This window comes from Colobus angolensis, unplaced genomic scaffold (assembly GCF_000951035.1).
Source record: "Colobus angolensis palliatus isolate OR3802 unplaced genomic scaffold, Cang.pa_1.0 Scaffold46, whole genome shotgun sequence".
Classification (NCBI taxonomy): Eukaryota; Metazoa; Chordata; class Mammalia; order Primates; family Cercopithecidae; genus Colobus; species Colobus angolensis.
The window spans coordinates 8,182,969-8,194,061 of NW_012118043.1; the positions used below are offsets into that span (position 1 = coordinate 8,182,969).

The 11,093-nt window shown below is 41.6% G+C and overlaps 1 protein-coding gene across 4 annotated transcripts in view; it reads right to left on the reverse strand.

Moving 5' to 3' along the window:
• Positions 1–290: 290 nt before the first annotated feature.
• Positions 291–11,093, reverse strand: part of FAIM (Fas apoptotic inhibitory molecule) — a 25,538-nt gene continuing 14,735 nt past the window's right edge. For all 4 annotated transcript variants that reach the window (XM_011958132.1, XM_011958131.1, XM_011958133.1 and 1 more), the window contains 2 exons: positions 4,522–4,571; positions 291–734 (listed from right to left, as the gene is read on the reverse strand). In XM_011958132.1, coding sequence (XP_011813522.1) covers positions 585–734; positions 4,522–4,571 — 200 coding nt within the window. In that variant the 3' untranslated portion in view covers positions 291–584. The remainder of the gene's footprint in view (positions 735–4,521; positions 4,572–11,093) is intronic.

An 11,093-nucleotide genomic window follows, 5' to 3' on the forward strand; every position in this document is an offset into this window, starting at 1 on the left:
TGCTGTAAAGGAGTTTGCTTCTTTTCCTTTTGGTTTATGTCTTCACCATGTTAATTAAACAAAACAACCACATTTTCAGAAACCTACATTTTAAATTACATTTTTGTGACACTCACTATCTGAAGTTTCCTTAATGTTTCCAAATAAGAAAAAGTTTCTCATTTTCCTCAGTTAAACTAATTGTATCATTATGTACCAACTGCTGTAAACTAGAGAGACAGCCTATCTGCACAGGTTAAAAACACATAAAGACTTACCCATACATAGAAACGCAAATCAAGCAGATTTTGTTCACAGTATTTATTATAGTAAAGGTTACTGTTGTAAAACATTAGAGACTTTGGTCCATATCTTATTTTCCATTTGTCTTTAAAACATTTTACATTATTTGCATCATACATTGTAATTTTTATGACTATACATAATTGGTTTTTTTCCTGACCCTTGGAATGTTACAGTTTCATGTAACTTTTTAAAAAATAAAAACATTGCAGACTAAATGTACTGATAAGTACATACTGAACACATTTAATTACCACAGTAATTAAAAAGTCCTGATCTTTACTTCTTAAGATTAAGATTCATTAACTTGCAATCTCTGGGATTTCTCTATTATCCACAATAAGAGTATGAATAATCCCTTCTTTCCGCTTCCCACTACTGACAGCCTTTATGTAACAGTCGTGGTTCCCGAGACTGAAGTGAGTTTCAGTCCCATCATCTACAAACTCACCCTGGATCAACAAAAGAAGAAGGAATTAGTGGTGCACAAACATTTCTCTTTGTCTAGAGCATTAACACCATCTAAAAGTACAATAAAATAGTGTATTAAACAATAAGCTGTGAAAAACAAAGTCTAAAGCCTGTACTTAGATGCTTTTACATTTCTGTTATGAAGTGAAAGTTTCCTTTTTATAACCTCTACAATCCTTAAGAATCTTAAATTCTTGGGGGAGGAATATAAACCTCATGGCTATGTGTCTATAACATACGTTTTCAAAAATAAAAACGATAAACATGACATTTATTAGTTATTTATAAATGCCTCAAGTGATCTACCTGCCTCAGCCTCCCAAACTGCTGGGATTACAGGTGTGAGCCACGGCATCCAGCCAGGGATAGAGTGTTCTTAGCCACTCTGAAAATCTGATTCCTCCGGGTATAAGGTGGCTTACAATAAAATATACAGATAACAAAACCAGACACCACTAAATCTATACCTGTTCTGTTCAATACAGTAGCCACTGGCCATATGTGGCTATTGGGCACTTGAAATTGACTAGTCTGAAAATAGATATGCTGTTTAAATATAAAATAGACACTAGATTTGAAACACCTAGTATGAAACAAAAAAATATATAAAATAACTTTTTATACTGATTACATGTTAAATAATATTTTTGATATATTGATTTAAATTAAATATAATATTAAAATTAACTTCATCTAAAATTTTTTCCAGTGTGGACACTAGGTAAGTTAACAGTACACATGAAGGTCATATCTGTGCCTCATATGGCACTTTGATTGGGTAGCAGTGGTCTAGAGTAAAAAGATTAGCAGAGAAGGAAGGAAGGAAGGAAGGAAGAAGAGGCTTAGAGGATAAGAACTGATTTATGCTAGAAAGCAAAGAAACAGAAAATCAGATTTAAACCCTGGCTATGAGTTCCTGGCAGCCAAAGTAGATAGAACAAGGTCCCCCAGTTAACAACACCAAGCCAAAGAAGGCACAGGATGCCTCAGGGAGAGAAGCCTTTTCCCAGCTCTGGGAAGGATGTGGCCAGTGGCTCCTTATGGGAGGTGTGCTGAGTACCACAAGCATGTCCTTGGGTGCAGTGTGTTCCTGTCCCCATTTTTAATATTGAGCCTTGAAAAAAGACTTCAGAGGAAAGGGCAAGGGTTAGGTAATATAATCTATATAACCAGCTTCTTGGCAATTGGACAAATATATAATATTGGCACGATGCTTTGAGATAAAAAGGAGAAAATCAGCTGTAACTCACAGGCAACAGGATGAGTTTGTTGTGTGTACGTACAGTACTGGGGAAGGCTGCCCAGATACGGAGCTGCCCAAACTGCCCTGCAAACTAGGTTGTAGTTACAATGAGAAAGCAATTGTGTTATAAAGAGCTATTTTCCAAACACATGTGGTTTCCTGTTAATTACTACAAAACAAAGACACGTGGATGAATACTATTTTCACCTTTTTACAACCACAACAACATTCTTTGTGTGTGTGTGTGACAGGGTCTTGCTCTTGCCACCCAGGCTGGAGTACAGGGGTACAATTGTAGTTCATTGCAGCCTTGAACTCCTGGGCTCCAGTAATCCTCCTGCCTCAGCCTCCTGAGCAGCAGGGACCAGGCACACATCACCATATACAGCTAACTTTAAAAAAAAATTTTGTGTAGAGATACAGTCTTGTCATGTTGCCCAGGGTGGTCATGAGCTCCTGGCCTCAAGTGATCCTCCCGTCTCGGCCTCCCAAAGTTACAATTGCTTTTTTTTTTTTTTTTTGAGACAAGGTCTCGCATTCTGTTACCGAGGCTGGAGTGCTGTGGTGCAACCTTGGCTCACTGCAGCCTCAACCTCCCTGGGATCAGGTAATTATTCCACCTCAGCCTCCCGAGTAGCTGGGACTACAGGCATGCGCCACCATGCTCTACTAATTTTTGTATTTTTAGTAGAGAGGGGTTTCACCATGTCGCTCAGACTAGTCTCAAACTCCTAGGTTCAAGCAATCTGCCCGCCTCAGCCTCCCAAAGTGCTGGGATTACATGCATGAGTCACCTCGACCAGTACAACCACATTCTTAATACCATAAAACAGCATTCTCTTTACATGTGCACTGGAGAATTTCTCGAGTGTGGGAGGAAATGAGATTCAAAACTGCTGATTCTCTATCTAGAGAATTCCAGGCTAGGAAAAAAAGAACAGGAAGAACCACCAGGTATGACATTGGGCACACAGTAGGTATGTGATCTATGTTAGTGGTAACTGGAGTTTTTCCAAAGGGGGCCATAAAATACTGAAGCACTCTCCAAGCCTCTCTGCATAAAAGAAGTCTCTATCAGCAGATTTAACCCAGAGAGCAGCTCAAGCACTCAATTTTGAGTGAGCCCAAATTAAATTCTTTAGGACTCAGAAACAGAAAAGCATTCATCTTTGTGACTTTTAAATTTCAATTTATTGATTAATTATTTTAGAGATGGGGTCTCACTATGTTGCTCAGGCTGGCCTAAAACTCTAGACTCAGGGGTTCCTCTCACTTCAGCCTCCCAAGTAGGAGGCCACTACAGACCTGTGCTATCACGTGTGGCTTCATCTTTGTAATTTTTGATTTCTGGCTTTGTCACCTCCTCAGAAACAGCTATCAGACCAAGTAGGTTCTAGGTGGTCTTCTGAATAAATTAATCCCAGACCTCCTTTCCTCCAACTACCAAAAGCACCTTTTCTCACTGTCTTATACCTATACTATACAAATAAGATAAAAGCAACTACAACATGCAAAATGTGACCAGAGAAGAGAGCTTCCCATTATCTCTAGCCCTGATGTTCACATCTGGAGCCAGGATTAAAGTGGGTCAGAGGGACAGCACTCCCTGCTTGGCCCGCAGATCCCATAAGACATGGGGATTACCACCCAGTGATTTCAGCTCCTCGTCCCACACTTTGTTTCCCACTCTCTCCCTTGTGCACACTACTACTGTTTCATTCCTGCTGGAAATTCACTCCTACACTCATCCCATCCACAGCCACAGTAATCCAAGCACCTGATAGCAAAAGCCAAACACACTGGAGTCTAGATGGGGATTTCAGTGCGCCTGGCCACAGTGACTGCGGTGGCCTCTTTCTCCCTGCATCGGCACTGCTGGTCTAAAATTCCACTTGTCCTCTGGGCTTTGTGAGAGTGCCCTTTCCTGTTCGTCTACCTTCGCGTCATCCGATACCGTATCACTCATTTTATAAAAATCTCACTTTCAGAAAAGAACCCTCTGCTTGAGTGTATGGTATAAAACATTCCTAAAGTGTGTTCTGTGGACCAGCAGCATTAGCAGCACCTAGGGAAATGTTAGAATTCGCATTTTAACGAGATCCCAGGCAATTTCTGTGCATGCAAGTTTGAGAAGCAGTGATACATAACGCACCACTTCAAATGGATAAACACAAGAGGACACCAGCCTGTGGGGATATAATTCTAACTAGCGCCTCTTTTTAGGTATTTTACTTGCTAGGTATTTTACTGGCATTTTACTTGCTATGCTAGAGCCTGGTCCAGGACAGGAAAGGGAGAGTATGAAGTTGGTGTCAGCTAAGAACATAAGTTGTTTCCAAACTCATGGCACCAGGCACTGTCTGGCAAAGGTTTTCAGAATCTGGAGTCAGGAGTACTTAATCCCATTTTTGTTTTTATCAAGACGGCCTTGGTTCATTATAAAATCTCTATAATTAGGGAATGCAGCAACAATTCAATGGTAACTTAGATACATGGCACTTAGAGTCATTAAATAGTCAACTTACTGCTGTCTCCAATTTTTTACCATTGCACCACACGTCCATAGTGTCTTTTTCTGTAAAAGTAGCATAAAAACTTTAAGTTATAATTCTGTGAATTAAAGATAAAGCTAACTTTTCCTATTTATTGCTTTAGGAAAGGATTGATATACCAGATCTCTAAAACTCCATTAATATTCCAAAACCCAATACTTTTTCATGGCTTTCATGGCTTGGAGACTCTCCTAAAATTTGAAAAAGCTGTGTTTGTTCTTTGTTCAGAAAACTATAATGAAACAAAACAATCTTTTAAGAGAAAGTTATGGTCCTAATACAAATTGATGAAGCCTTATGAAACAAAATAAATCCAAAAGGACCACCTTTAAAGGAGGATGCATACAGGCTGGGCACGGTGGCTCATGCCTGTAATCCCAGCACTTTGGGAGGCTGAGGCGGGCGGATCACGAGGTCAGGAGATCAAGACCATCCTGGCTAATACGGTGAAACCTCGTCTCTACTAAAAATACAAAAAATTAGCCGGGCATGGTGGCGGGCACCTGTAGTCCCAGCTACTTGGGAGGCTGAGAGGCAGGAGAATGGTGTGAACCTGGGAGGCGGAGCTTGCAGTGAGCCAAGATCACACCACTGCACTCCAGCCTGGGTGACAGAGCAAGACTCAATCTCAATCAAACAAACAAACAAACAAAAAAGAAGGATGCATACAGATGAATGTGAGGAGGGACCTTTCCACACAAAATGTCCTTCAGTACTGACCAGATGACTCCCCTGCCTCTCACACTCACCCAACTGGATGATGGCACAAAGGGACCACCGAAAGCAGCTGCCACGGGGTTTATACAGGATAGACAGCACGTCCACTTTAGAAATCTAGTCCAGCTTCTTACTAGGTAGTACAATAATGTCTATTCCTTTTCAGAGTGGTTTCACTTTAGAGAAAAATTATTGGATTACAAGTAAAAAATAGGTATAGCTGGTGGACTGCACACTAAGGAACAATATGGAACAAAATGCTGCCCCGACACACTTAAATGCATCAGTTAACTTGCCATAGCTCACCTGAGGGTGGGGGAGTCCCCAGAGCCCCTTGCGAATGTTATTGTCCTGGGAGTATCAGGAGAGAAGACTGCACTAATCAAGAAGCCGGAAGATGAGCTTTGGGTATTATAGTGAAGAAGAGAAGGAAGTGTGGCCTGTATGTGCACAAGGAGTCCAGGGGTCAAAACCTGCCCGGGGGTCAGGTTTGAGGTACCAGTCCAGGGTCTGACTACCTGGCCATCTGCTCCAGGAACACAGTCTAAAGGGGGTTCTTTCCCTCCCCACACCTTGAGATGGGAGCCTCACTTAGAGATGGGAGAAAAGCCTGTGAGGTGCGCTAGATGGAAAAAGAGAAAGCCAGAGGGGTCCAGGAGATATGGGCAGGGGTCACCTCAGTGGCAGCCTTAGTAGAAAGTCACTACAGTCACAGCTGCAGGTAAACTCAACTTGTCCCAAGACATGATCAGTGTGCACAGTGCTACGGTAAACCACGATGGTGGTGGAAACTGGTATTTTACTTGCTATACTTACTGAACATGTGCATGTACTCAGAGTTTCTACAATAGTGTATTAGCATGCCTCTGAAGAACACTGCTAATCCAGAAGCCCTGAAAGTAAATGTATTAAATTTGACTACATAAAAGTAAAGAAAAGGCTGGGTGCAGTGGCTCATGCCTGTAATCCCAGCATTCTGGAAGGCCGAGGCGGGCGAATCACAAGGTCAGGAGTTCGAGACCAGTCTAACCAACATGGTGAAACCCTGTCTCTACTAAAAATACAAACAATTAGCTGGGCGTAGTGGTGGGCGCTTGTAATCCCAGCTACTCGGGAGGCTGAGGCAGGAGAATTGCTTGAACCCGGGAGGTGGAGGTTGCAGTGAGCCAACACTGCACCACTGCACTCCACACCAGACTGGGCGACAGAGTGAGACCCTGTCTCAAAAAAAAAAAAAAAGTAAAAAAGCCACAGCACAACTGAAGAAAAATGCACACACATTAGCCAAGTTATGCAATAAATGACAAACTCGGAAAAATATTTCAAACTCACAGCATGAACAAAGGACTAAACTTACTAATGTGAAGACTGTGAGAAATGAAGGAGAAAAAGACCAAAAACCAAAAGAAAATAGGGCACAGGGCATGAACAGGCATCATGAGAAAGGAAACACAAAAGAAACTTAAACCTAAGATGCTCAACCTCACTTTTGAAAAAGACAAATAAAAACAACCCTGAAATACCATTTCTTCTCCTAGCAGAATGCCAAAAAATCCAAAAGTTTGGCAACATGTTCTGCTGGAGAACCTGGGGGAAAATAGCTAATGGGGGTACAAAATGGTAAAAGTACTATAGAAGGCAAATGGGCAGAAATCTATTAAAATGACAAATACAATTATTCTTTGACCCAGAAGAAGTCCTACTTTCCTACTTCCAGAAATGTGTCATAATATAATATGTGTCCTGTATTCCAAGACGCATGCAAACAAAGCTATTCATGCAGCATTGCTTTTAACAGCAAAAGATTAGAAACAGCTCAAGCGTTCATCAGTTGGGAGTGAGCTAAATATTTACTATTGAAATGTACTCTGTAGCTATAAAAAAGCATGAAAAAGTTCTTTAGGTTCTGATATAAAAGGATCTTCAGAATGTACTAAGTGAATAAAGCAAGATGCTTTTATGTGATAAGAGATAATATGTGTATTTGCTTGAATCTGAATAAAGAAACACTAGAGTGACACTAAAAATGGTTATCTTGGGGGAACATGGCAGATGGGAACAGGGATGGAAGCAAGACTTTTCACTGTGTCTTTTAATAGCATTTTGATATTTGAATCTTGAGTATGTAACCTATTCAAAATGATATGTTAATAAAAGGACATATCTGGCTGATAAAATGTCAAATCTATCATGACTCAGAGGTGGATTCAGTGACTCATGGGAGGTGCTGCTGCATGTTCATCTTGGAGCATCTCCTCTTTACCTGCCTGCAGATTCCCTCAGCCACAAGAACAATAGCTAGGGACTTCCCACGTGAGTCCTGAGCAGGTTATGTTCTGTAAATGCTATTAGAGAAGTGAAACTTTTCAGAACAGAAAGAGAATTTCCGTTCAACATGAAGTTTCATATGTACTTTCCTCCTGCCAGTTTTATTTTCCTCCCATGACATTCAGTGGTGTGGAGACTACTGGAGCTAAGAATGCTAACCAACCCTGTTTTCATTGCCCTTATATGCCTCACATTTTTGGGGTGGAGAAAAAGAATGCACATGATCTTTGAGGTCAGGTCTCAGCATCACTTTTTACTAGCAGTACCCTTTGGCAAGTCACCACCACTCTGAGCTTCCATTTCCTCAGGGGCAAATGAAGATACCACTCTTCCCACAAGTTGTTATAAGGGTTAGGAATAATTTATATAAAGTGCCTAGTATAGTATCCGGCACATAATATAACCTCAAAATCATAATATTTTGTTATTCAAAGCTTTTTCGTGGCCTTGCTCTAATTTATCAATATAAAATTTAGAAAGTCATATAATACTGTCATTTGAAACTTGCCACATAATATATATAAGTGACTTTTACCAGGAGACCCTAGATAAGCCCATTCTTTGCCCATGAGTAGTAATAATAACCACAAATAATATTTTTTTTTTTTTTTTTTTGAGACGGAGTCTTGCTCTGTCACCCAGGCTGGAGTGCAGTGGCCAGATCTCAGCTCACTGCAAGCTCCGCCTCCCGGGTTTATGCCATTCTCCTGCCTCAGCCTCCCAAGTAGCTGGGACTACAGGCGCCCGCCACCTCGTCCGGCTATTTTTTTTTTTGTATTTTTTAGTAGAGACGGGGTTTCACCGTGTTAGCCAGGATGGTCTCGATCTCCCGACCTCATAATCCACCCGTCTCGGCCTCCCAAAGTGCTGGGATTACAGGCTTAAGCCACTGCGCCCGGCCACAAATAATATTTTTAAATTAATTATTATTATTATTTTTGAGACAGAGTCTTGCTTGATCACCTAGGCTGGAGTGCAGTGGCGCGATCTCGGCTCACTGCAACTTCCGCCTCCCAGGCTCAAGCAATATTCCCGCCTCAGCCTCCCAGGTAGCTGGGGTTACAGGTGCCCACCACCATGCCCAGCTAATTTTTGTATTTTTAGTAGAGACGGGGTTTCGCCATGTTGGTCAGGCTGGTCTCAAACTCCTGACCTCAAGTGATCCACCTGCCTTGGCCTCCCAAAGTGCTGGGATTACAGGTGTGAGCTATCATGCCCAGCCAAATTATTATTAATTTTGAGGCAGAGTTTCACTCTGTCATCTAAGCTGGAATGCAGGGGTGCAATTTAGCTCACTGCAACCTTGAACCCCTGGGCTCAAGTGATCCTCTCACCTCAGCCTCCCAACTACAGGCATGTGCTACGTGACTCAGCAAATATGTAAATATTTTGCAGAGATGAGGTCTCCCTATGTTGCCCAGGCTGGTCTTGAACTCCTGGGCTCAAGTGATCCTCCCACTTCGGCCTCCTAAAGTGCTGGGATTACGGGTATGAGCCACTGTACCTGGCTGACAAATAATATTTTTAAAGAATTCACAATGTGAGAACCACTGCTAAGTACTTTACATGTACTAAATCAATTAAGCTTCACTCATACCACAACTCTGTGAAGGAGTTACCATTATTATCCCCTTTTTTTTGTTTTTTTTTTTGAGACGGAGTCTCTCACTCTGTCGCCCAGGCTGGAGTGCAGTGGCGCGATCTCTGCTCACTGCAAGCTCTGCCTCCTGGGTTCACGCCATTCTCCTGTCTCAGCCTCCTGAGTAACTGGGACTATAGGTGCCCGCTACTGCGCCCGGCTAATTTTTTTGTATTTTTAGTAGAGACAGGGTTTCACCATGTTAGCCAGGATGGTCTCGATCTCCTGACCTCATGATCCGCCCGCCTCGGCCTCCCAAACTGCTAGGATTACAGGCATAAGCCGCCGTATTATCCCCATTTTAGAGATGAGGAAACCAAGGCTCAGAGGTTAAGTAATGTGCCCATCACACAGCTCTGATCCGGGAGCCTGCATTCTTCATAACTAATCTGTAAAATGTAGGCTGTAGTCAGCATAGTCCAAAGTTTGATGGATCTTGGAAGTAGAAGTGCAAGCAATATCAATAACATAGGCAATTTTGCCTTTACCTCAGTAAATGACTCTGGTCCCTTGTCCCTTCCAAACAGCAAAAGGGACAAGTTTGGGCTGAACTCTGTCTCATTTCCAGGCTCATGAAGGATTGCAAATGGATAGAGAAGAGTAAAGGCAGACAAGGAGTAAAAGGAGAAAAATAGATTTTTTTAAAGACCAGAGATAATTCACAAGTAGCTAAGCAGACCCCTGGGCATTTAAAAGAGAACTAACTGTATGCTTGGCATAGCTTAGGTAGTCTCTTCCATTTCTCCCAGGAAAAGTTAATATCAATTGTATTACAAGTTGGCAAAGGAGCTGATTAAGCACCTAAAATTAATTAAAGGCCTAGTTTCATCATCTGTTAAAGTCCCATATGTTCAAGTGTGTTGACACTAATCATAATCCTTTTAAAAATGAAAACTTCCATTATTAATGAGATCCAGTGGTTCTAAAACTTTATTGCAGATTGAGTAATTATATTCCTAAACATATCACTATGAAATTTGGAAATATAAGGGATAAGATGAGCTCCCAAAACCTTCTGGAAATAAAAAAATGAGATTCAGATTGGCACAACACTTCTCATTTCAAACAATGGAGAATAAAAGCTATTGGAATAAGGGTTTCAAAAATTCTGAGAGAAAATTAGTTTGAAATTAAAACTCTGTACTGAACAAAACTATCAATTTAGCATTAGGATAAAAGTTATGTTTATTTCTTAGACACCCTTTATCAGGAGATTACCTAAGGATATATTCCAGTAAACAAAGATGAAAGCAGGAGTTGAGGGGTTCAATAACTAGAAGAACAAAAGAGTTCCATGAAAGAAAGCCTAGGGTGGCTATGAAGCAGCAGACTTGGATATTTAGAACAGGAAGCCAACAGACTCCCAATATTGTTGTTAAGAATGAAAAGAAGGATGGTCACAGCTGCTTACACATGTAATCCCAGTACTTTTGGAGGCTGAGGCAGGAGGATCACTTGAGCCCAGGAGTTCAAGATCAGCCTGGGCAACATGGTGAGATTCTGTCTCTACAAAAATTTTTTTTAAAGTTAGCCTGGCATGGTGATGTGGACCTGTAGTCCCAGCTACTCGGAAGGCTGAGGCTGGAGGATCACCTGAGCCCAGGAAGACAAGGTTGAGCCATGTTAATGCACACCAATGCATTCCAGCCTGGGCGACAAAGTGAGACCCTGTCTCAAAAACATCAAAGAGTGAAAAGAATTCCAAGCAATAGAGAACATGAGTAAAACTGCTAACAGACATAGGAATATGGGTAAAGAAAAGATATATATCTATTTTCCATAAGAAAAGAGAAACCCGGCCGGGCGCGGTGGCTCAAGCCTGTAATCCCAGCACTTTGGGAGGCCGAGACGGGCGGATCAC